Source organism: Panthera uncia, chromosome D1 (genome assembly GCF_023721935.1).
Source record: "Panthera uncia isolate 11264 chromosome D1, Puncia_PCG_1.0, whole genome shotgun sequence".
NCBI lineage: Eukaryota > Metazoa > Chordata > Mammalia > Carnivora > Felidae > Panthera > Panthera uncia.
This window is the reverse complement of record NC_064808.1, coordinates 51,659,212-51,686,636: the sequence shown is the minus strand read 5'-3', so window position 1 is coordinate 51,686,636 and position 27,425 is coordinate 51,659,212. Positions and strand designations below refer to the sequence as shown.

The window sequence follows — 27,425 nt, the reverse complement described above, 5'->3', positions numbered from 1 at the left end:
AACTTTGGGAAGAGCTTGCCCTGGAAAAATTATGGAGAAGGCAAAAAGTTATTCTTTCACAGCATTTTCCTAGCATCTCATCCCACAACGCCCATGACCCATGCTTGCAGAGTAATATCACTCTCCTCCTCTTTTTACAGCTCTGAATCCCATTCCTTTAGAAGTTCCTCTAGAGTACAATGCTGGCTCTTTTCTTGGCTGCCACGAAGCCTAGTTTTCAGAGGCTTTTTGTGCCTTTCATAGACAGAAAATTCCTTCCTCATTTGAAGATATGTCAAGTTTTGAAAAATGGAAAGGGAAACTCTGTGGTGAGAGTGCGCGGTACAGATGCATAAACTAGATTAGTTTTAATACCAGAAAATCGGGCTCTAAAGAAACCTAGGTAAGGATAATTGTATTTAATGGCTTCCTGGGAGTTAGAAAATAAAGTGTAAGAATGTTAATACTGACTCTGAACTCCTGATGTCACCAGAAATATCTTTTTCTCTGAAAGGGATTCAAAAGTAATATATGTGACAAGAAGACAAGCCCAAGGGTTTGGGCTTGATGTGTATGTCTACTGGGTTAAATCCCTTCTCAATTTTTGTTATCACTCTCTGAAAAAGTGTTTGGATAGCTGGTTCAGGTGTATGAGACGAAGAAGATGAAGACTAGATAATATTTGCAGCTTTTTAGCTGCATGTATTTTTATACATGTATTCTCAATGGCATCACACATTTACTGAGCTCCTACTACTTCATTTAAATAATATAATGACAGGCAATCTATAACTTATGCCTTTGAAGGTCTAGTAATCCACTGGTCAACACAGAACACATCCATGAGGGCAATGACCATGGGACAGATAAAACATCCCCGCTGGGAATCTACATTACGCTCTCCACAACTCACCTTTTTCATTTGTTTTTTTAAACTTTATTCAGTTTTGAGAGACAGAGAGAGACAGAGCATGAGCAGGAAAGGGGCAGAGAGAGGGAGACGCAGAATCCGAAGCAGGCTCCAGGCTCCGAGCTGTCAGCACAGAGCCGGACGCCGGGCTTGAACTCACGAACTGTGATATCATGACAAGAGCCAAAGTTGGACGCTCAACTGACTGAGCCATGCAGGCGCCCCAACCACAACTCACCTTTTTAAAGAATGATCCTGGTACTTTCAAAGACAATTAAAGAAAGGAATACAGTGTGAAAACTGAGTACATAGAGTTCAAAAGAAACCTTGGTCACATATATGAAGTTCACACTGAATGATGATTTTCTTTGCTAATACTTTAGGAAAATTCTCTTAAGAGAATTTTCAACATGCTCTGGACAGTCATGACCAGTAGGGGGCAGCCGTGACCAGTAGAACAATCATTGTATTCCACTTTTTCATACGCTAATTATAATGTTGCCCATAAAGTCATGAAGAATACTTTCAACATACTAACCATTAGTCTAAGGAAAACCTAGAGAAGAAATTCTGTGAAGAGTGAACAACGTGTCAGAATCAAAACAACATGGCATTTGAACAGTAAACAAATATTGGCAATTATTATAGGGCAAGTTGTGGAGGAGGAAGAAGAGTATAACCACGCATAAGAAAGGCAAAAAGCAGAGGCAGGCCTATCAGATTTGAGAAAGGATCTGCAATGGAAAGAGGAGGACTGAGTTTCTGTGTGTTTATGCCCATGGAGAAGTAAGGGTAGCTGAGTACTAGTAGTCATCTTTGTTCTAATAAAAACTCCCTCTGGTTCCAGAGGGCAAGGTGTGCAATGCATACACTTGGTATTCATTAACTTGCCTCAACAGTTTTTCTTATAAGCTGTTAATCTCAGTGTATTTTCAAAAGAAAAGAAAAGCATCCCCCTCCCAAAGTCATATACTAAAATTCTCATGAATGCAGAGAAGTTATAATTATTAATCAAAATAAAACATCTGGGATTCAGCATTAATATTCCTGGGAGAATATTTAACAAGCTGCTATAAATAAAACAGCAAATCCATTACTGAACCATGACGAGTAGGAAAGAGGACAATTTTATATCCAGAAGACTAGATAGTATGTGACTAACCAGTGATCAATTCACAAGTAGGAAAAGTCTCGGGGGCTACTTGGAAGTCTTTGCCTTGACTCTACCTTCTAAGAATGTTGGGAAAGAAAGGCTGCTACTATCAGGCTCTAAAGCATGGTGTATGGATTCTATCTATGTGTCTCATTCTGTCCAGAATAGGTATTGAGCTGTGTAGGAACCAGTCATGTCAGGAATGCAAGCTTCCACCCTCCAAGGATTGTGGATCCTCGCCAAATATAAAGCTGAATGGGAAGAATCAAGGACACTAGGGATTTGGGGAATTGTCTGAGACAGGAAAGCAGAGAAAGAAAATAGTACCAGACACTCTATTCTGTGAATAGTATGAAGTAATTGTTTTCAGTATATTTCGATGTATATTATGTGTCAGGCACATTACTGGACTTTGCAGAGAGGTAATGGTGTATATAAAACCTAATTCTGATAGAGAATAATTATCCAAAGAGCATCATTTCATCTGAAATAGTTGTGGCAATCAGTGAGGAGAAGAGGGAGAGGTGTTTCTGACAGGCCCAGTCATGATGCCAAATGTTTAAGGACCAAGGAGATATAATCAAGCAGAAGTTAGAAGCATGTATTTCTCTGCTTATTTCTCCTCGCTGTCCACTTCTGAGTATGAGCATATGGGAGAATTAACCCTCCCACATGAACATTTGACAGGATGTTTATGGTCACAAAGTGAGCAGCAAAAATGCTATCTTCTTTATTTGAGCTTTACCAGGAAAAAAAAAAGAGAGAAAGAGAGAGAGAAACTTTGAAGATTTTTCAAAGTCATCTTGTCCAATTCCTGCTAAATTGTTACTGCAATATCCATAAAATAAATGTGAAACTCTGTCTCAGAAAGTAATCCATTCTATAGTGGTATTTAAGTAACTCACGAAAGACATGTTTCTGTGCTGCCTTTTGTGCGAATTGGAGACGTGTTCTAAGCCCTTACTTAGTAATTGACAGTCTAGATTGTACCCGATGAAATGAGCCACCTGGATTTCCTTTACTCCCATAGTCTGAAAAGATTTCTGTATGTTTAATATTTAGTAAGGAGTAAATATAGAATGTTGTTATTCTTTTACTCATAGAGAAGGGGTGCATATACAACTCCCTGGATTTGGACTCACAAAGAAATGCTAAAATAACAGGAATTAACAAGGAGTGGAAGGCAGGACACCTCTGGATAAAGGCTATGACTTGCAGTGAAAGCCAATGTTATGCTTGTCTCTTTTTTTATTTTTTTTGTTTTATTTTTTACAGTTTATTTATTTTGAAAGGGAGGAAGGGCAGAGAGAAAGAAAGAGAGAGAGAGAGAGAGAGAGAATCCCAAGCAGACTCCACACTGTCAACATGGAGCCTGACTTGGACTTGAACCCACAAACCATGAGATCATGCTTTGAGCCAAACTTGGACACTTAACCGACTGAGCCACCCAGGCTCCCCTGTTATGCTTCTCTCTGGACACAATTCACTCCTCAGTTTCTTCCCTAAGTGTCTCATCATTATAAACTGAGGGGCGTTGACATTTTGTTGAATAGTGCCTAATATTCGTAGAAGATAGTGGAAATTTGAATTCCAAAAATCTTGTCTCAAAAATATACAACTTTCTGAGAAACACTGCTGTATTGCCCATACCCTATGGGGCTCTTTGGCTTTACAGACTTTCAAGTTGTTAATGCTGCTTCAAAGCACTAGATGGGAAAGATGGAGTCCTGGAACTGTTTGCACCTGCCCTTGGAAACACTACATGAACTAAGTCACATCAGTTCTTCAGGGAGGAAAACCAAGAAACAGACTCTTAACCACAGAGAACAAACTGATAGTTACCAGAGGGGAGGTGGGGGGGGGGATGGGTGAAACAGGTGTTAGGGATTAAGGAGGGCACTTTCGATGAGGACCTGGTGATGTATGGAAAGGTTGAAACTATAAATATTGTACCCATGAAACTAATATTACACTGTGTGTTAAGTGGAATTTCAATAAAAACTTAAAACACCCCAGCATGAATGCAGAGTCATTATGCTTTTTAAAAAAATCTCATAGCCTAGGTTCCATTTTATCAATCCTTTAAATCATTTCTTTTAAGACAAGAACTCTACATAGCTTTTCATCCTGGGAGATTTATTAGTAAATATTTGGTGTTGCCTCTGTTATAATATTGTGTGAGAATTATGAATCATATTTTCAGATTTCCAGTTTCCCTCCTTCCCCCCTTTGCTTACCTCTTCCCTCTTGTCTTTCTTGCCTAAATTATTTATCAATTATCTAATATGTGCCTTACATAAATGATGTTTGGGTTGGTGGTTGATCTTAAACTTTACGGGAAATAATTGAGTGGTTGTTGGGTAAGGAAAGGGGGCCAGGGATTATTCCCCAAAACTATAGAATATATCATATAAGAGGATTAGAGGCACTGTATACCTCCAGTAAATGTTTTTCTTGTCTCAGAGATCCTCACACCGAGTTTACAACCATATCTAGGATAGCCCATGACTTTTCTTGACTTCCATCCCAAGTATGCATACAACATGATTTAAGGTAAGCTAATGTCGTTCGAGGAGTTTCTATCACTCACCAGACCCCAGGGCAGGGACACAAGCTCTGTGGATTGTCATGCAGCTGGGGGCTCATGAGGCCCCCTGCCTTGAGCATAGTGCCAAGTAAGCAAGTTTATAAAGCATTGGTTCTGGAGGCTCACAACCAATCCCAGTGAGACTCACACCCAATCCTTGTGGTATAGGATCTCAACAAGCATCAGATGTTCATGTGCTAATCTTAGTGTGTCTTTGCCAGGCCTCTAGGTGAGGTATGATTATATACTTAGAACATGGAGCCAGTCCTTCTTTGAACTTCCTTTCTTCTTTTCCCACTCTAAGACATCCTTAGCCCCTTATAAGATATTTTTTTAATGTTTATTTTTGAGAGAGACAGAGAGAGACAGAGCATGAGATGGGGAGAAGCACAGAGAGAGAGAGAGGAAGACACAGAATCAAAACAGGCTCCAAGCTCTGTGTTGTCAGAACAGAGCCCAATGTGGGGCTCGAACTCACCAACTGAACCGTGAGATCATGACCTGAGCCAAAGTCGATCGCTCAACTGACTGAGCCACCCATGTGTCTTAGCCCCTAAGAAGTAGAAGTTATCACATTGATCCTAGCTTTTTTGGGTCCTGGAAACATCTTGCGTCATATTCTGATCTCCAGGACATACAATCTTTATATCCTCCCTGATCCCCCAATTCAGCAGGTTTTTTTCCCCTTCAATTGTATATATCTTGGGTGGTGAGAGTTGAATATCTGCAGCACTATTTTCATGAATGATAACATGACCAAGATTATTTTGCACTGATCGGTCTTTGTTACAATAACATACAGCTAACTTTTCCCTAGTGCTGCCCCTTTCCTCCTCCCTACTTCCTCAAAGTGAGTTTTCAAACTTACTGAGGAATAGGTGAAGGAGATTAAAAAGGATTCACCAGGAACATATGAAAGGGTCCTGGATTTTGTTTTGAAAGTAAAAAGAAGAGTGATATAAGATGCAAAGTTTGGTCATAGTAGGCATGGAGCTGGGCAGGAGTGGCCTGGGAAATTGAAGTAGGGACCAAACTGGGCATGAGGCAGAGGAAACATCCAGGGGTACCACAACCACTTGCTAGTTCAGTGGTTCACCAAAGCACTCATACAATTCAACAGAAAGTTATACTCACGGCTAAGATTTGACACAGCAAAGGACACTGTGCAGGAACAACAGGAAAAAGGTGTCCATTGTGATGTCAAGAGAGGCCACATACAGGCTTCCAACTGTTTCTTCTCTTTCTGCAAGGGTCACTGTAGCCACAAACCTCAGGGACACATGAGAGATGCCTCTATCCAGAGAAGCCTGCTTGAGTTATGGAGTCAGTGTTATTAAAGCAAGCCAGTTACATAGGTACATATCTGTTGCATGACCAGTGTGTGTAGACCCCAAACCAGGCAACAGGTACACATAATAAATTCTATATTTGTCTAACATATGCTACCAACCTGGTTCATATTGAACTGCTTGGGCATACATAATAACACTACTACTCAGTAACTATGTGAACATTCCAGAGAATTATTTTTAGAGTTTGGTCAAGGACCATTCATCAACATGTCTACAGAAATATGCAAGAACTGAGTAAAATGGATCTGTTGCATTAACTCTTTTCTTGGAGGTATCTTCTGTGCATTTGCAGGAGTATGTCGTGACCATGACCACACTGAACATGGGTTGGAAATGTTTTCACTCAGCATGTGTGAAATATGAGTAACTTTTAATGTGACCTAAACATAATTCTAATCCTAGACAAAATACAAAAAAGACTAGAAATATTAAATCAAAACTAGGTGGATTCCCATTGTGGATCCTTAAGTGACAAGGAGAATATTTAAGGAAGAGAATATAGCTGGAACAATTGTAATAATTTGCTAGAGAGACAGCAGGTGGTTAAGTAAGAAGGTCATTTATTTTAGGGCATGGAGCATATAATCAGCGACAAAAATTTTGAGCTAGAAAATTATCAAAAAATAATAGTGGTAGCTGTGAGTAAAGACTAACCTGCAAGTGAAGAGGAGCAATGGAAAAGTTTAAATGAGTGTGCAACATAATCTTTAGATTTTGAGAGCTATTTTCAGTTCTGCTTGGAGTTGTTTGAGAATGAAGACAGGGAAGCCAACTAGCAGGATCGCTAAATGATCTACTTAATCATTAAGGTCTAAACTGAGGCAGGAGGAGTGGAAATGTAAAAGTGGTGAAAAATATTAAGAGAGTGAAATCTACAATATTGATAAGGGATTGGAAATTACAAGAGAGGGAAAGTGAGAACCATGTGTGGCACTTGGTCTGCATTTTTGGCTAGAGTGAGGGAGTAAAGGGAAATGCCACCTACATACATGGAGAACACAAAAGTGGAAGCAGGAAGAAGTAGCAATCGAGGTTGGAGCAGAATGAGTAAGTTCTTCTTTGGCCTTGTTGAGTTTAAGATTTCCATGTAGCATACAAAGGGAATTATCCCAGAGTGACATGTGAACGTATCTGAAATTCAGGAGGGACGCTGAGTTTGAGATTGATATGGCAACATTCATATTCAGGGGGTTAGCAAAAGAAGTGAAAACAGAAAATGCAAGGAGTCAAATTATTCCCAGAGATTAGAGACTAAGCAGAAATGAGGGGTGTTAGAGAAGCCAAAAAGTACAGATATTGAATAACAAGTGAGTGGCCAACAGTGTCAATAATTGATGAGAGGTCCAGGGCTGAAAAGACAGATTTGAAATACGTTATTTGATTTGTTATTTAGATTTCTTGATGACTTTTGCCCAAGCAATTTCAATAGAACTGTAGAGGCAAAATTTTGTCATAATGGCGATGAAGAGGAAATGATTTCTACTTCAGTTAAATTGTTGGCAACTATGTTGTTTGAGGATGCATACTTAAATAGCCCCACTATAAAGAAAAACAATGAAATGAACAGTACAAAAGTCAGCATACTGGTTTAATGCCCTGACAGTGGTGAGGTTATGTTCAGGAAAGGCTGCAGAGAAAATTTAGGTGTTGAAAATTTATTATTTCATTCCTTAGGTGATATTTATACAGATGCTCATTTAATAAAAATTTATTGAATTGCACATTTATTTCAATGCAACTTTCTGTATGTACTTTATATTCCACCATAAAATATATTTAAATTTGACAAGGGGGAGAAAATTAAGACAATTAATGCATATTTTTTCAAGTAGCTTATTTATGCCAAAAAAATTTTATTGAAGTGAATTTTATTGAAGTGAATTTTATTGAATGGAAGTCAAGGGATGAGATAAGAGTCTTATATAAATAAGGATAGCATGTATAATGAAATTACCCCAGAAGGTTTCTTACAGAGATTGGGGTTGAGTCTGACAATGTTATGGAGATGGGAAGTATTTGCAGAATTCTAGAAACCCCTGCAATACTATTAATGATAATATGTAGGTAAAGCAAGAGGCAGAATTACCTGGAGGAACTAAACCTCTGGAGCTCCCTTTTATCTCCTAAACAACACAGGAATCTTTACATCAGTGAAAATAAATGTATCCAAATAACATGTATCTATATGGGCAAATCTCAAAAGCATACATTTGTGACAAAGAATAGTGATTTTTTTTTTTTTTGGAGAACATTTAAAACAGTGCTATAAAACACATACATGCTTATTGCATACACTTTTGTGTATGCTTGTTATATACACACACATCCATTTAACATAATAAAACATGGAAAAGAAAGATAAGGAACAGAGTAAAATTGTATGATTACTTTTGGATATTGAATTTAACATCTATGATTCAGAGAGATGGAAAGAAATTTTGCCTTTATTGTAATTTGTTTTACTTAAAAAATTCTGACTCAATTGAGGCAAAATATTATAATTCAATAGAACCATATAGAAATTGTATGGCTTCTGTATGTTTTTTGTATTATTGTTTGAATCTTTTCATCCTTGAAGCATTTCATAATAATCATAATCATAATATAAACAAAAGGGGAAAAGAGAGTAAGGTGGATGGCAAAATGGAGTGTCTCAGATAATATTAAAAGAAACACATTTAGAGATGGACATGTTCGACCATCTTTGAATAAAAGAGATTACATTCTTTTTCTAATATTGGAAGGAAGAATTTTGATGGCATTTCTAGATATAGATTCTTTTATGTATGTGAAAGTGAAGAAAGGGTCTGGTGTGAAGCATAAGTGACTGGAAGAAAGTTGCAGGTATTTGAAATGGCAAGTGTGGATCATGAAAAATGTCACCAAGGGTTTCAAAAATATGCATCCAGACACTGAAAAACCAAATGAATTGAAGATCATTAATTTGTAGCCATTACAGTATGAAAACTCTAGTGTTATTCTTAGGGAGAACTCAAAAGCACAGATGTAAGACTAGAAAATACAAAATATTTAAATTGATTCCAAAGTTAAGTTTACAGTTGAAAAGTATTAAAAGAAAAAAAAATGAGTGCTGATGGAGCTTTTCCTGGAATATGTGTGGTCCATAGTGAATAGGAAGTCAATGATAAAATGATGGCTGTCCTGGACTTAGAGAAGGTGAGATATTTGGGACTAAAGATCTCAAGCCCAAAGTCCAAATGCAGTGAAGTCAAGGAGTGAACATTCTTGAAAGACAGAATATGATACTACAGATTGACATACTGGATTTAAACATTATACTTTTTCCAAATGATGATGATTTTTAGATTTATTTTAGAGTGTGGCAAGAGAAGTTTCATACGTCCAATATAGGTAGAGATTGTTGGTATTGTAAATTTCATGATTTTATAGTTTTTTTTAATAGCAATATTAGATATTCACTTGTTTGCTTCTTTCCTTTACTCCCTACTTCAACAACAATATCATCAATAAAACAAAGCACTATGCAAGCAAGAACTTTGCTTAATTCATATTATATCTTCAGCTCCTCAAAAAGTCAAGGATAAAGTAGGTATTCACTAAAAAGTTAACACCATGTCAAGGTATATATACAGATGATAAGACGAAGTACTTTGTTCACTCTGTCCAAGATGAATTATAAGACTATAAACTTCTCTAAGATATATGAACCAGTGGACAAAGAAATAATGCAAATAGTTCATTATTTCAGATTTTTATTTCCTGAATAAATTTTATTGTTCAATGTACATTTGTTCAAATCATAGAATAGAAACAGTTTTAAAAGTTACCCAAACCAACATACTGTATAATTCAGAAGAGTCAAACAGAATCTTTGTGGGCTTTTAGAATATCAGCAGCTCTTTGCTTTCATGAAGCATTCTTTCTCTTTTAGGATCGTGCTCATTTATGTTATAAATGTGACTTGGGATTCTCCTGGTCTTCTTTTGGTGAAGAGTTTCTGAATTTTATCTCGTATCTGCTTGGTTTTCGCTACATACACAACAGGGTTCATCACAGGGGGAATGAGAAAATGCATGTTAGCCATGGTCACGTAGATACATGAGGGAAGTTTGGGGCCAAAGCGGTGCAGTATGGACAGGCAGATCATGGGTGTGAAAAAGAGAATCACAGCACAGATGTGGGAAATGCAGGTGTTGAAAGCCTTGAGACGGCCACCATAGGATGCAATGCTCAGTACAGTTTTCAGTATCAGGATATATGAAAAGAGGATGAAGAGAAAATCAAGTCCCATAGTGGATAGCACCACAAACAGTCCAAAGATGCTATTGATCCTGGTGTTGGAACAAGAGAGCTTTATGATATCAGGATGCAGGCAGTAGGAATGAGATAGTACATTGGAATCACAGAAGCACAGCGTGCTCAAGAGGATGGGGAGAGGCACCTGCACAGTGAATGTTCGCACTATAATGGCCAAACCTATCCTGGAAATTACACCGTTGGTGAGAATGGAAGAATAGTGCAATGGACGCGAAATGGCCACATAGCGGTCAAAGGCCATTGCCAGTATGATAGCTGACTCAAAATCCTAGAAGGTGTGAATAAAAAACATTTGGGTGAAGCAAGCAGAGAAGGTGAGCTCTCGAGCATCCAGCCAGAAGATCCCCAGCATTGTGGGGAAAGTGAAGAGGGACAGACCCAGATCAGAGACAGCTAGCATGGCCAGGAAGAGATACATAGGCACGTGGAGGGTCTGGTCCTTGCAGATAACTGTCATGATGGTCATGTTGCTCACCAAGGTAATGAAGAACATGGCACATAAGGGTATGGAGATCCAGATGTGCACAGCCTCTAGTCCAGGTATGCCTGTCACCACAAAGGTGGAGACTATGGATGTGGTGCTATTGGTGGGCAATATAACGCCAGAGGTGCATGCCTTTCCTAGAACAAAATTTATTGACTCAGTCACAGATGTTAAAATTTGACTTGAACCTTTGACAACTCATAATACACCTTACTTTAAATTGACCCTGAGTTGTCTCTAATATGAGATTAAATGCTGTTTCCCGACACAGAGCATCTAAGCCTCTAGACTAACAAACAAGACCTGTTTTTTTTAATCAAATTCCCTAGATATTGTAGCTTTATGAAGGAAAAATGAGGAAAAAAAAGTATCATTGGTATTTAGTTTATCTAAGTACTTTAACTGATATAATTGTTATAAATAAATAAATAATAAAAAATCCAAAGTATATGATATGTTCAAGTAAATTCTTTTAAAAATCCATGAAAATTCATACTTGTTACTGTAATTACAGTGGTACATCATTCCTGGGTATTTCTTACTGCCTTAGACTACCTTGATCCATATTAGACAAAGCTACTTAAACTGTAGTTCTTGGCACATTTTGATATCCTAATATTTCTCCAGTGAGATGAGTGCAGAAATTTAAATAAACCTTTGATTTAAAGGTTTAATTTAAAGCCTGGGTGGCTCAGTCAGTTAAGCATCTGACTTCAACTCAGGTCATGATCTCTCAGTTTGTGAGTTCGAGCGCTGCAGTGGGCTCTGTGCTGACAGCTCAGAGCTTGGAGCCTGCTTTGGATTCTGTGTCTCCCTCTCTCTCTGCCTCTCCCTGCTCCCTATCTGTCTCAAAAATAAATAATAATTAAAAAAAAATTAAAAATAATAAAAAAGTAAAATAAATCTTTAGAAACTTTTGTATTAATTGACATAATGTATCTATGCTTTAATTTAAATAATTTAATTTAATAATATTAATTATTATTAGTATATAATCACAGGGTTATTATTGCATGTATTTTTCATTTAATTTCCATTAAACATAATTTTAGTTATATTTATGAAAGTATTTGGTGATTGAAAAATTTTAAGTATACCTTCACTCCATAGGTTATGAAGCACTGTTTCATGATAATTCATTGTTGAATATAAATGTGTTTTTTTTCAATTGAACATGAACAAAAACAGCAAGAATTTAGTTCTATATATTTAAAAATACTAAAATTTTGAACAAATTGTTTAATTTTTTAAATGTTTATTTATTTTTGAGAGAGAGACAGAGTGCAATCCGGGGTGGGGCAGAGAGAGAGAGGGAGAAACAGAATCTGAAGCAGGCTCCAGGCTCTGAGCTGTCAGCACAGAGCCTGATGAGGGGCTTGAACTCACAAACTGTGACATCATAACCTGAGCTGAAGTCGAAGTGATTGAGCCACCCTGGTGCCCTTAGATTGCTTAATTAAAAAAAAAATCATGTTCATGGTTATGTTTGACCATGTTTGACCAAAGTATTAAAATATTTTGAATTTTAATTAAAAAGATCTAGAGATATTTTGCATAGTTACTATGTACTTGTGTAAGCAAACAGTTCATTTTTAATGATGATAACAAAATGTTATACAATGCCTATTTTATTGACTTAATTCAATATGGGTATGGTTATTTATTCATCCAAATATTCAATAAATATCAATTATTTTTCTCCATATTCTTATTGGCTCTAAGCTTGAATATTATAACAAAGATCTGGGAAAGTAAAATTAGCAGATTCTTTGAAGAAGTGACAAGCTTATTTAATAATCAACAAAATGCACAGTATGTCAGAAATGAGACCGTTTTCATAGTCTTCATTACCAAAACTTATTTATTTAAATAAAACAATGAATCTTGTGATACACTGAATCTCTTTCCCACAGACAGCAAAGTACACATTTTTATGAGTTCACCTCTCACCGGATTCTGTTTTTATGGAACTACATAGACATTGCATTTATACTTATATACCCTTCCTATCGTAGCAGTCATCTCACAATGACAATAAGCCATACAAATATTTGCACGTATGCCTTTTCCAACCCCTCATCTACCCTCACTCACCAATGTCATCCTTGGTATCATCTGTGGGCCTTTGTAGAGATGTGCACTTCTTTTTTTTTTTTTTTTAATTTTTTTTTTTCAACGTTTTTTATTTATTTTTGGGACAGAGAGAGACAGAGCATGAACGGGGGAGGGGCAGAGAGAGAGGGAGACACAGAATCGGAAACAGGCTCCAGGCTCCGAGCCATCAGCCCAGAGCCTGACGCGGGGCTCGAACTCACGGACCGCGAGATCGTGACCTGGCTGAAGTCGGACGCTTAACCGACTGCGCCACCCAGGCGCCCCGAGATGTGCACTTCTAAATCACCATTCCCTGGGTGGAGCTGATGGGCCTTAGCTGTGGTGGCTGAGTATTTCCCAGCTGTTCCTATTTGAATTCTCCCTTAAGTCTAATCTTTGGTCAGATTAAGAGTCTCAGATAATAATGGTTTTTTAAAAAGTTTTTCTATAAAGTCTGACTACCTAACTTGGTTGGCATTGTGGATAAGAAGCTGGAAGATCCAGCCCTTTTGTCTCTGCTTCCATTTGACAGGTTAGTGAATTTTTCAAAATCTCAATTCAAGTCAATTTGGATCAGACGTTTAGAAATACTAACAAGGGATTCACTAGATTTCTATGCATTGTGTTTAAAAATTACAATAATTGGAATTATCTTCAAGAGGTTTTATTAGTATTTTTTTTAATCTGGAGTTTTGTTGTAAAAGATAGAGAATGGAGGTAGAATGGCTAGAAAACTCACTCTTTGTTGGATAAAACTCATTCTGCTTAGTCAAATCATTGCACCTTCCAACATTAAGGGTCTGGTGCCATGTTTATTCACAATGCCTTTTATTATGCATGGGTTTTGCAAAGCATTTTCAGAATCCAGAGTCTACACTTGTTGTTTTCAAAGGATGTCCATGTTTAGATATGAGGCTGAATCTCATGGTCGGTGTAAACACAGGCATGGGTAGTTGTGCACTTCTCTAGTTCAGGAATACGTTAAACCTATTCACTTTTCTTTGGCTCAATAGCATTGTCCAACTGTTTCAGGTTCTTGAGGGAAAACAAATTAGAGATACTTTCACAGAAAGAAACACCTCTAGATTCCTGTAGTTCTTCATATTACAGGCTAGAGTGTATGTACTCACTAATTTATCCATAGTCTCTTTGTTCTTAGTCTTTTCCAAATGCAAATAAACAATATCTTCTCTCTTACCTGACATCTCAAGGTAGAGTGTTTGCTAAAGTCCTGCAGGGGCAGCTTTCTCTTCCATGTCCAAAATCAAGAGTCCTATGACCTGGTTTGAGCTTCTTTATTATTCATGCAGCTATCTCACGAGGATATAATCTCCTAGGAAGCCCCAGTCTCTTCTTGATTTATTTATTTTGAAAGTTTTAATTTATTTATTTTAAGAGAGTGGGAGCACGCACACATGGGAAGTGCAGAGAGAGAGACAGAGAGAGAAAATCCAAAGCAGGCTCCACACTGTCAGCACAGAGCCCGATGCAGGGCTTGAACCCACGAAATGTGAGATCATGATCTGAGCCATAATCAAGAGTCTGACAGTCAGTTGACTGAGCCACCAGGTGCCACTTTTCTTGATTTAAAGTCCATTCTTCATTGTTTCCTGGGGAAGCTCCAGAAATAGCCCAAGTACCGGGTACTTTTTTTGCATCAGGTTAATTGAAAGCCTCTCATTAAGTCTTGGTGTCATCTCATTTCACTCTGAAGCGAATTGTTTTAATGTAGTATCTACATCTTGGGATTGTTCATGTCTTCTACAATATATTTTGAGATTTCTCAAAATTTAATTGCTTCACAGACATCTGTTTGAATTCTGCTATTGTTCCATTTATACTATATGTTTCAGAAACCCTATAGAATATATGTAGAAATTACCTTGGAATTCTGAAATTATAAACTATATAAACTTTCCCATCATCATTCCACACTGTACCCCTACACACACCATGCACCTTACACATAACTGCATGTCAAGGACCTTTTTTTGTCATGTAGTTTCACATAAACATATGGACTTTCAGGCTAGCAGAATGCACAGATTCAATGGTATTCAACAGGAGTAGTCAAATTTCCACAAATTCCACAAAATAGCATTAGACCCTCCTTGTGATGAATCATGTTAAGGAATTAAAAAAAACACTTTTATGTGTCTTTTATTATTTACTTTCTCACATAAAAAGCCATATATTCTCATCATTTCAATTAGCAAATCATGTTCAGTTTGAACAAGCTGAAATTCAAATATATTAATTTATCAAACCCCCCCGTCAGACAACTAATATGTAGCCAATCTAGGATTCAAAGGTAATTCATGGTCCCCAGCATGTTCTCCCTTTATCAAAATATACTTCAAAAATAACATCAAAGTTATAATTTTTATAAACCTGACTTGTATTGATAAAGTACCTTTCTCTGATGAAAAATGTTTATTTCCCCTTCTATGGAGGAAAAGCAATCATAATGGAAATCACTTAAGTGCAAAATTGGTTGATCAGCTATTTCCACGGATTCTTCTTGTCCTGAGGCTTTCTATATTCATAATAATGCTGTGAATTGAAGCCACTAATATATATAAATAAAATACCACTGAGAATGATATATTACCCAAAGTAGCTTCCTATTTCCCTGGGTGTTTTTGTCATTATTATTTTTTTAATTTAAAGATAGAAATATTGAAATATAGATCATAATTAATAATCCTTTACTCATTAAAATTTTTTGTGTGACTTAGATTAAAGTAAAGTAGGTATTTTCGTGTCTACTCAAAGTTGTGAAGACCTATGACCTTTGAGAAAAAGTATAAGTTAAATGTGGGACTGGGAACCAGAGAAAGAGGTCTTGCATAAATGATTCCTAACATGTGAGGACAGATTCTTAGATGAGGTGTTCAAACTGAAAGTTAAGTCACCTCCAGGAAAAAGAATATTTCTTTTTTTGTATTCTCCTGTTGATTTATCAGATATATCAAGGCCCAACACAGAGAAGGTGTTACATAAATGTTACATTAGTATTAACAGATCCAGCAATATGCTATTTATTGAAGATATGCATTGAACAACTTTGTGTGTTAATGTGTTAATGACGGTAGCTGTATTCTTGAGATATAGCTGTGAGAAATGACTATATAAAATGTCATTATGGAATTCATCAATTTAACCTCTCAGGAGCCTTTGAGAATAACTAAAGATAATACATAAAGATGTGTAGAATCTCAGAGTACTAGGTAGTATACACCATTTAACTCCAGCTTTACTAAATGTAAAAATTCCTACTATTCCTATCAGTGAAATGGCAAACAGAACCAAGAACACCTGAATAAACACAGAACATATCCAGACTGTGAACTGAGAATACTTATGTCAACTCTCTTACTTGTGCAGGAACACTTTTGCACAAGGAATTAAAGATGTAAAACAGCAAATAAACCCATCCTTTGTATTATTAAATTCCTGAAAATAAATTTATTCAAATAATCAATAGGCAATCTGGGCAAATGGAAATTATTTGAGAGAAATAGATTGCTCACATAGAAAAACAGCTTAGGTCCTTTATCGAACAACAGTTTATTTATCAAGATGGCTTTCACTTTCCATACCACATTATTTCTACCCTAAACTATTATGCCATAAGATTTATATATTACCATTCAGTTCCAACCTTCAAAAAGATATCTCAGATCTTGGGTCCGGATCCCAAAACCCTAGAAATATCCCAACCTGACCACTTTCTTCTGAAGTACTACTAGAAATATGTCAAAGTAGTGTTCTCTATTAGTTCAATTAGTAAGTTATGGATCTAGTTTATACTTGGTGTCCTACCATGGCTTAAGACCCCATAACTCATGAATCTCCTGCTTGGAGATATCCAAGATGCAACATGAGGTAAACCTCATGTTGTGCCTGGTCTCCAACTTCTTAATACCGAGTTTCAAATTACTGAGATTATATTTCATCATGAATAAAGAGCACTTGCTTTTATGCAGTCCTTTCACATTTGCTTCCGTTGGTGCAAATTTGCCTTATTAATAGACATACTTTTGTTTGTCTTTCTGTTGTATTGCCAATTTGTGTGTTTAAGAAGTTTCACATGGGTGAAGGCAAATCCACAACTGATAAGTCTGTCCTTGAGATGGCTCCAAGGACTGATGAAGACAGAAGGCCTCCACAGTACAGCAGACTTAAAGGAGCAATTTTGCCTTGAGTGACCAAAAGGATTAGAAGAACTTGTCTCAGCTCTTTTCCTATTTACCATGGGAATCTGGTTGGGGGAGACAGAGCTCTTCTCTTAATGTTCTATCTGCCAGGAATTGCATATTTATTAAATCTGCAGTTTAGATAGCCAGTAACTAAGGACCCAAGACACCAGGTGCATGAACAATTTAATTTTCCAAGTATTATCAGGCATGTATTGATTTGTCACATTCCAAGTGTTTTCCTCTCCATGACAGATTATGCATCTTAACTGTAGCTGTGCTAAAACTCTCATTAGTGCGCCTGTCTTTTCAAATGGCATATTTCTACCAAATATAATTTATAATGACTTTGGCCTCTTTGGGAAAGTCTCAATGTGAAGAATTGTCTATTTGAGAAGTGCCCTAAAATAAAAAAGAAGTAAAATGTGAACTTGTGACTTGTTTAAGGAAGCTTCCAAAAGGAATTCAGGCAGGATTGTTAGACTAGGTTACTAGCATAAATAAGTAGACAAAATTTTACAGAGAACTTTAGTTTATGAAAATATGATCTAGTACTCCCATATACATCAATCAGTTGATATATTGGTAGAAATTACAGTTGAGAAATTTGATTTTGAAAAATTTGAGTTTTACTATCTAATATTACCCAGAATAATCTTAGATGCAAATATTTTGACACAGTGAAGGCAGAATCACAGTGGAGGCAGGACAAGGATATAAAGACATGAAAAGGTTTTGAGGGTGACTCTGAATGGGGTCCTGGTTTAGAAATTTGGATTTAATGATGTTCCCCAATCAAGTGCCTACATGGACTCAAATTTTCTGAAAAATAGTTTGCCTTTATTTTAAATATAAAGATAGAACTGAGATAATAGGGACTCTAAAAGTATCTATTTGAATATTTTGAAATATGAATTTAAGTAATTTACCAAAGAATTTGCACACATGTCCAATAATACATAACAAAGATCATACCTTACTAATAATCAATATAACAATACAAATTAAGGGAATAACAATACACTTTTTTTTCCCATCTGGTCTAGTATGTTAGGAAATTTAAGAGATTAGCAAGTGTGAAGGAAAAGAAGTCAAATCTTTATACTTCTCTGGATGTATATTTATTTAACATTTTTGAAAGGAAGCTAAACAGGAATTAAATATGTACTAAGATGGTATAATTATTCATATTTGTGAAACATAAGCAGTCTAAAAATCAGAGAGGTGCTTAATATATTACATTCTTATTGTGCAGTATTAAGTATCATTTATTTATTTTTTAAGGAGGCTTCATGCCCAGCATGGAACCCAGTGTAGGGCTTAAACTCATGACCCTGAGATCAAGACTTGAGCTGAGATCAAGAGTGTGACATTTAACCTACTGAGCCACCCAGGGTCCCCAATATGAACTATCTTTTAAAACTCAGAGGGACATTTTTTGTACTGTCATGGAAATATGCCTTTGATAAATCCTTGAGAAAAAAACCCACAAGATATAGAAAGATACAGTCTGAAGTCATGTACTAAATAACTTTAATATATTTTCTTTTTTTTAATGTTTCTTTTCTTTTTTTAATGTTTATTTATTTTTGAGAGAGAGAGAGAGAACTTGCCCATGTGAGCACACAAGTGGAGAAGGGGCAGAAAGAGATTGGGCAGAGGACCCGAAGCAGAAGCCTGATGTGGGGCTCGTGAACTTAGAAATCATTACCTGAGTTTAACTTGGATATTTAACTGACTGAGACACCCAGGTATCCCGAAATTTTTTTATTTTTTGTGCAGAAAGATAAAGTTAGACAGTTTTGTTTTGTTAACTCTGGGGAAAATAGTTGTTGCAATAAATTACATGGAAAAAAGTTTTGACAGCATGCAAGTATTTATTTGTATTACTTTTTTTAAAAAAAAAAAGTTTATTTATTTATTTTGAGAAAGAGATAGAGAAAGGTAGAGAGAGAGAAGGAGAGAGGGAAGGGAGAGAATCCCAAGCAGGCTCCATGCTGTCAGTGCAGAGCCTGAGGTGGGGCTCAGGAACCCATGAACTGTGAGGTCATGACCTGAGTCAAAATCAAGAGTCAGATGCTGAACTGACTGAGCCACCCAGGAGCCTCTGTATTAAATACTTTTAAGTAGTTATTATTCTATTTGCTAAGAAGCTTAACATTTCCTAAACAGCCGATCTTGTTTAAACATAGTTCTGGTTTACATGTTCTCACTCCAGCTTGCTTTTCATATAACAAAGGAAGAAATTGCTCAGATCCACTGTGTTCAAATAAAAATGAAAGCTTTTGGTTTCTCCAGTACAAAAAGATGCTCTATGGTGTACAATATCTGAAAGATGCTTCCTCCTTTCTCAGATCCCTTGGGGTGAAAATAAATTTAAGCTTCTTAGCTAGGGGTTGGGAGCCCACAGTGCCTTTTAAATCTCAGCAGAGCTTTCTGGGTACTTGGGAGACCTTCTCTTGTTGGCCTGTAAGCTACCATTAAACAACCAAGCCTTTGAAGTAAAACTGCTTCCGCACACAGAGCTGTGGGGTTTTGTGTCTTCCAGGGAGGGACAGTCCTGCCAACAGACACATGGGAAAGTGAAAAGGCCATTCGCCGTGTAGTAAGTGAAGTATTTCAGAGATAAATAATAGCAACTACCATTGTAAATGTCCTTTCAAGTAAATTGGTTATAATGTTCTTTCAAGTAAACTTATATAATAACCAGTTTTCCAGGGTAAAGGGACCCATAGGAATGGCTAGTGTTGAGTTAGGGTATGTGAGATTTGGGGATTAAATTGTTCAGAGAATCCTGCGTTTGATAAACTATACATTTTAAAGTTAAATGTAAAGTTAAAGTTACATGCTTGTTTGAATTTCATCTGTATTTTTTTCTGAGTACTAATTGGTGTAGTCATGATCAATTTAAAGAGTATCTGTTAATGCTACCTGTGCATATTGTGGTTACACAGCTAGTATTAGATTCCCAAATTACATGGACTGCATTTCTTGATTTGATAGCTTTCCCTGGAATCCTGAAACCTGTGCCTCAGGAATATATTTTGCAACATGAGTTAGATTTGACTCAATCAGCATGTTCTGTTTTTAGGTGCTGTTTTTAGGTTCATGGAGAGATCAAATGCTTTTGCAAATTTTGGGACTTTTCTCCCCACCTTGTTTAGCAAAAGTGCTTTTCCCAGTATAAATGTTGAGTTCATGCCTACTAGTAATAATAGTCATCTTCTTTACAAGTTTCAAGATGAAGATTTGTGTTTTGGGGAAATGACAATGTAAAACCAAACTTAGGTGTTCAGATAAAATATAAACTTGACCTGGGTGAAGAGCTGTTCTGCTAATATTTAGAGACTTGTCGGTCTGCAAAGTCAATGCTGTATTGATAATACTAAGCTGCCATAATATTCCTGATCTCAGTTCTCTGTAAAGCCACTGTAATTTTGCAGAATTACACAAGGAATGTTGTTCCTTTGCACAGGAAACATATTTGCTTTTACCCAACTGATGCTTCTTTAGAATCCTCCTTAAATTCAACTGATCATTGGAACCATCTGCAATATCCCTAAGTTAAAATTTATACAGAGTGAAGTAGATATGGGTATAAATTTGATATATACCTCTCAATCAGACCTCAACACAGTACTACACAGTGACTTTTGCAAGTTTTGTTTTTCAATTCTGTCAGCATTATAATAACCTCTTTTACTGTTTTCTGTTTAATCTTTCTAAATACCCGTTAAGAGGTATGATTACCCATATCTTGACTGCAAGGAATATTAGTTCTTTGAAAGGTAAAATGACCATTGTGATTACATAGGAGGGAAAAGACAAAGCCAGTTTTTAAACCATAATAATTTAGTTTCTTTCATAATGCTGTTTTACTTTAATGCTTTACTTTAATGCTTTACTCCAATGCTTGGAATGATACCTGACAAACAACATTCTTGTTAAAATGTGCATAATTGATATAAGGTAGTATGACATGACATGACATGACATGACATGATGTGACATGACATAAAATGACATAGTGTAACTTCAAAGGGGAAGCAAGTAAAATAAAATTTTCCTTTCAGCAGCTGATATAAGAATGGATTTAGAGCTAGATCTTTTCTTATTTTAAGTTTGTTTATTTTTTGAGAGAGAGAGAAATCATGAGCTGGGGAGAGGCAGAGAGAGAGAGGGAGAGAGAATACCAAGCAGCACAGAGCCCCATGCGGAGCTCGAACCCATGAACCATGCGATCATGACCAGAACTGAAACCAAGAGTCGGACTCGGTTTAACTGACTGAGACACCCAGGCACCCCAAGCCATATCATTTCTTTAACCAAAAAGATGTTTATTATATTCATATATAACATATTATAATATGTAATGTATAGTTACATTATAAATGCATTTATATTTAAGTATATATTTGAATAATTATTTATATTATATAATTACCTGTGTAAAATATTATAAATAATATTTACATATATGATATATTTATATGTAAAAATAATAATCAAAGAAACAGGGCTAATGGGATGGAATAGAATGAATTATATTCAATTTGTTGTTTGAAGCTGGAGTTATAGTAAAACAAGAAGCTTTTATGCTAGTAACTAAGATGTATTCATAACAGATACATGTATGTGAATGACTATGTTTATGTATGTGTAAGTGCAGGATATTTTTATAATCAGATGTGTTATGTGTTTTTAGCCCACTGCTACCAGGGGCATTTCTCATTTATACATGTTTAAGATAGAGCCTTTAGTAAATCAAAGTGAAACTTTTTTAGAAATTTGTGTAAGAACATAGCTTTTGGTTGGATTTTGAAGGAAAAATACCCACACGCACACATACACACACACATATATATATATAACACACTCAATATCCATATATTATTTTGGTGAATTAATATTTATATTAATTAGTTTGTTTTCTTATAGAAATTCAAGTACTAGGATCCAGGAAATGTATATTGACTTCACCACTAGTATTTGAAGATGGGCCAGGTATCAGCTATTCTTTAATTAATTTTTTCTAGAATTCTCTTTTTTTTATTCTTTCCTCCCTCTCTTCCTCTTTTTCTCTTCCCTTCTTCTTTCCTTCTGTACCACTGTCTTTTTCTGCCTTTCCATCTCTGTTTCTCTTGCCTCTTTTCTTTCTCCAACACATATTTAAGTTCCTCATTCACCTGGAATATTGGTTTGATCAACTTGACCTTACTTTTTTTTATATAATGTATTCAAAAATATAAATAACACATGGGAGAGGTTTGATAGACACACTAGATAGATACTCTGACCTATATGTATATATAACAGTTTATATATACATATCACTTCTCTCATATACTTTGATTTTTAATAAAATCCATTCATGGTTTTAATATGAAATCTCAGAGTAAAAGAATGTGAGAGTATATTATTTTGTAGAAATATTTTAATATTTCCTAACAATCAGTGTGTGTCCTAGCAAAGTTAATAAGGATTTTTATAATGTTTGCAATTCACTTAGACATACATTTGTATTGAATTGAGTATGATAAAGGCCAAGAAACAAATGTTGATTGGTAAGGTTTTAGGCAGTGAGTGTGCAGTGTGCTTTTGCTCTGTCTCATACATTTAATCCTCACAGAATTACTTAATAAAGTATCATTAATACAAATTTACTGAAAAAAACCCTGAAATTTAGTGAAATTAGTGAAATCAAGCAATTTACCTCAATCCTTATTAATCAAGTCAGCCATTTACCTATACAAATTGTTTATCATAATATACAAGGTTTTTCAGGAAAAAAAATCTCATTTAGAGAAATAACCTGTAATCTCAAGTACTTGCAGATTAGTCGACAGGGCAGAAAAATAATAAAAAATTCAAAAGTTTATGGGTGTAATGATAGGAGCATTAAAAGGTACCAAAGAAGGAAGTTTGTTCAATTATTTTGAAAGGGGTTAGGGAATACTTTTTGGACAAGATAAATTTGAGATTTATTTTTAAGACTGAAGAGAAGTTCATGAGGTATGTAAGAAAGAGGGATATTTCTGGAGAAAGCACAAGAAAAAGTTGTAAGCATCGATAAGGGTTAAATTAGCCCTTATGCTTAGGGTACACATTTGAATTTCCTTTGAAGCATATGGGTAGAGATATCTATGAGTCAGCTGAATATATATTCAGAAAAGGTATGTGGGTTGGATATGGAAATTTGGGAGTTAACTAAAGTCTTGAGAGTACTCAAGTTGCTCATAAATTTTATATAAATCAGAAGAGAAGAAGATAAGTAAATCAATTTGAACTAGAGAAGCCATGCCTTTTGTTCAAAGCCACCTTTAGATTTCTAAGGGATATGATGCATGTAGGGTGTAATAATTCTTTAAAATGGAGAAAAAATGAAAGACACTGTTGACAAAAATATTAAAAGAGGACATAGGGATTTTTTTTTCAGTGTGGATGTGCACCATTTAGATCAGAGTCAAATAGGTAAATGTGTAAAAAAATATAACTTGGCACTCATCCTAGATACAATAAATTTCTAGTAGTGGGGTCAAGTAATTTCACAAACTACAGTGACATTTTCTTTATGAATGAGTTGAAAGGAAGGATTTGCAGAAGATATCCTGAAGAGATACATTTTGATGAACTACAGATTTAGAATAATTAAAAAGCTATTTCTTAGACAAAAATCTTATATTTTTGATTAGCTTTATGGAGGTGAAAACTACCTAGAATAAAATTTACCCGTTTTAATAGTACAATATGATGAATTAAATATATATATATATACATATATATATACATACATATATACATATATACATATATATATACATACATATATACATACATACATATATACATACATATATACATATATATATACATATATGTATATATATACCATTCAATCAGTACATTAGCCATGGTATGGGCATTTTCTTTAAAAAAATTTTTTTAAATGTTTATTCATTTTTGAGAGAGAGAGAGACAGACAGACAGAGAGAGCAGGGGAGGGGCAAAGAGAGGAGACACAGAATCTGAAGCAGGATCCAGGCTCTGAGCTGTCAGCACAGAGCCTGACATGGGGCTCAAACTCACGAACCGTGAGATTATGACCTGAGATGAAGTCGGACGCTCAACTGACTGAGCCACCCAGGCACCCCAGTATGGGACGTTTTCATCTCCCAGAAAGATAGTTCTGCCTGTTTGCAGCCAATCTCTTCATACTCCCTGTTCATCTCTCAAACCTCTGAGCAAGTATCACTATGACATTGTGTTTTCTAGAATTTCATATAAACGAGGTCATACATCTTTGATCTTTTATTTTTGCCTTCTTTCACATAGCATTAGTGATCCATTCATTCTGTTGCATCTATCAGTAATCTCTTCCTTTTTTAAAAAAAGTTTATTTATGTATTTATTTTGAGAGAGAGAGAAGGAGAGAGAGGGTGAGAGAGAATCCCAACTAGGCTCTGCACTATCAGTGCAGAGCCTGACACAGGGCTCGAATTCACGAACCACAGGATCATGACCAAAATCAAGAGTCAGATACTCAACTGACTGAGCCACTCAGGCACCCCCCTCTTTGATTTGAATTGTGTGGATTTGTCACAGTTTGTTTACTCATTCAACAGTGGTTGTATATTTTTTTTTCTGGGTTTTTTTGCTAGTATGAATAAAAATATTATGGATAAATGTGTACAAGTCTTTGTGTGAACACGAGTTTTCATTTCTCTTGGCCCAAATTTTTTTTTAATTTTATTTTTTTAATTTAAACCCAATTAGTTAGCATATAGTGCAACAATGATTTCAAGAGTAGATTCCCTAATGCCCCCTACCCATTTAGCCCATTCCCCCTCCCCACAACCATTCCAGTAACCCTCTGTTTGTTCTCCATATTTAAGAGTCTCTTATGTTTTGTCCCCCTCCCTGTTTTTATATTATTTTTGCTTCCCTTCCCTTATGTTCATCTATTTTGTGTCTTAAAGCCCTCATACGAGTGAAGTCATATGATATTTGTCTTCTCTAATTTCACTTAGCATAATACCCTCTGGTTCCATCCATTGTTGCAAATGGCAAGATTTCATTCATTTTGATTGCTGAATACTCCATTGTATATATGTACCACATCTTCTTTATCCATTCATCCATCGATGGACATTTGGGCTCTTTCCATACCCTGGCTATTGTTAATAGTGCTGCTATAAACATGGGGGTGCATGTGTCCCTTCGAAACAGCATACCTGTACCCCTTGGATAAATACCTAGTAGTGCAATTGCTGGGTCATAGGGTAGTTCTATTTTTAACTTTTTGAGGAACCTCCGTACTGTTTTCCAGAGTGGCTGCACCAGCTTGCATTCTCACCAGCAGTGCAAGAGATCCTCTTTCTCTGCATCCTCGCCAATATCTGTTGTAGCCTGAGTTGTTAATGTTAGCCATTCTGACAGGTGTAAGGTGGTATCTCATTGTGGTTTTGATTTGTATTTCCCTGATGATGAATGACGTTGAGAATTTTTTCATATGTTGGTTGGCCATCTGGATGTCTTCTTTGGAGAAGCATCTATTCATGTCTTTTGACTCTTGGGCCAACTTTTAAGAGTGAAATTTCTGGGTAATGCTAACTGTATGATAAATGTATGTATAACTTTATAAGAAACTGCCAAACTGTGTTCCAAAGAAGTTGTACCACTTACATTCCAGGAGAGAGAGTTCCCGCTGTTCATATCCTCATCAACACATGGCATTTTCAGTCTTTTTAATTCTAGCCATTCTAATGGTATCCTATTGTATTTATTTACATTCACCTAATAAATAATGATGTTCTACATCTTTTCATGTACTTAGTTGCCATCCACATATGAAAATAGTTATGAAGCTAAAAATAGAAACTCAATTTTTCAGTTCTCCATATTTTAATTTTATATTCTGTGCATCAATAACCTATTTACTTTAAATTTGGCTTTCACATTTCCTGACACATGATTTCTCTTTTATAGGTTTGCAAGTATCCTGAACTACAGTCCTATGTGCATCTTACTATGTTGGCTTTTAATAACACTTTCTTTAATTGGCCCACTTTCTCCTTCATTGGTGTTCTTGGTCTGGAGGCTGCACATATATGGATCTCCATCCCCTTCTGTGTCCTGTACCTCATAGCCCTTGTGGGTAATGCCGTTCTTCTTATCCTAGTTAGAGCAGAGAAGAATCTTCATGAACCTCAGTTCTATTTTTTGGCTATGCTAGCCCTTACTGATCTAGGCCTTTCATTGTCAACAATGCCTAGTGTCTTGGCTATCTTCTGGTTTGATGTCCGCGACATTGGCCTTAATGCCTGCCTAACTCAGATGTTCTTCATCCACACCCTCTCCTCAGTAGAATCAGGTGTCCTGGTGGCCATGGCTTTTGATCGTTTGGTAGCTATCTGTGCTCCATTAAACTATACCAAGATCCTTACCCACTACACCGTTGCCTGCCTTAGTGGAGCTGCCCTCATACGAGGTGCCACTCTGCTGGCTCCTCTGCCTTTTTTCCTTAGGACTTTTCCTTTCTGTGGGGCCAATATCCTCTCACACTCCTATTGCTACTACCCAGATATGCTGAACTTAGCCTGTGGGGACATTACCTTCAGCAGTGCCTATGGATTGGTTTTTGTTCTCTGCACATTTGCAGTGGATGTTGTTTTCATCTTAGCTTCATACATGAAGATCTTGGACACTATTATGAAGCTGGAGACTCAAGACAGAAACTGGAGGTCACTGCACACCTGTGCCTGTCACCTATGCACGGTGCTTGTGTTCTACCTGCCCCTAATCAGCTTGGCAGTGCTGCATCATTATACCCAGGACACTTCCCCAATTCTGTATACCACCATGAGTAATGCCTACCTCCTCATGACACCACTGCTTAACCTTCTCATCTATAGTCTCAAATCCCGGCAGATCCAGGCTGCCCTGCGCAAGCGATTTTGGGTGCAACGTGTCATTGCTGGGGAATGATATTTTCTCTATATTAGAAGAGATAACCAATTTAAAAACTGCTATTCAGGATCTACTGTGTGCCAAGTAATATGTTAGGCACCATGAATTCAAAACAATAAAATACTTAGGTTTTCTCAAGAAATATTTAATCTAACTAATGAGGGAAAGAGAGGCAGAACGCTTAGATAAAAGATCATAACTGTGATCATGAATGATGACTTTGGTAGTGGTAAGGAGAAATGACAACAGGAAGCCAAGCTCAATGTGTTTCGTGTGTGAGTTGGAGGAAAATCACATTGCCCCACGTGCTAAACTGAGGAGTCCAACTCTGGATTGTAAAAGATCAATGAGGGATTAATTTTATAGAGAAAACAAAATGTCTCCTAATTCTTGATTGGCAAT

General features: G+C 36.2%; 2 protein-coding genes across 2 annotated transcripts; one reads left to right on the top strand and one right to left on the bottom strand.

The window, feature by feature from the left end:
- Positions 1-9,906: 9,906 nt before the first annotated feature.
- LOC125929278 (olfactory receptor 51G2-like) lies at positions 9,907-14,063 on the bottom strand. The gene is given in 2 exon segments (XM_049640316.1): positions 9,907-10,901; positions 14,057-14,063. Coding segments are annotated over 2 exon segments (1,002 nt in total).
- Positions 14,064-26,084: 12,021 nt separating this feature from the next.
- LOC125916731 (olfactory receptor 51I1-like) lies at positions 26,085-27,041 on the top strand. Its single transcript, XM_049623035.1, has one exon. The coding sequence runs from the start codon at positions 26,085-26,087 to the stop codon at positions 27,039-27,041; it is 957 nt and encodes a 318-aa protein (XP_049478992.1).
- The last annotated feature ends 384 nt before the right edge of the window (positions 27,042-27,425 follow it).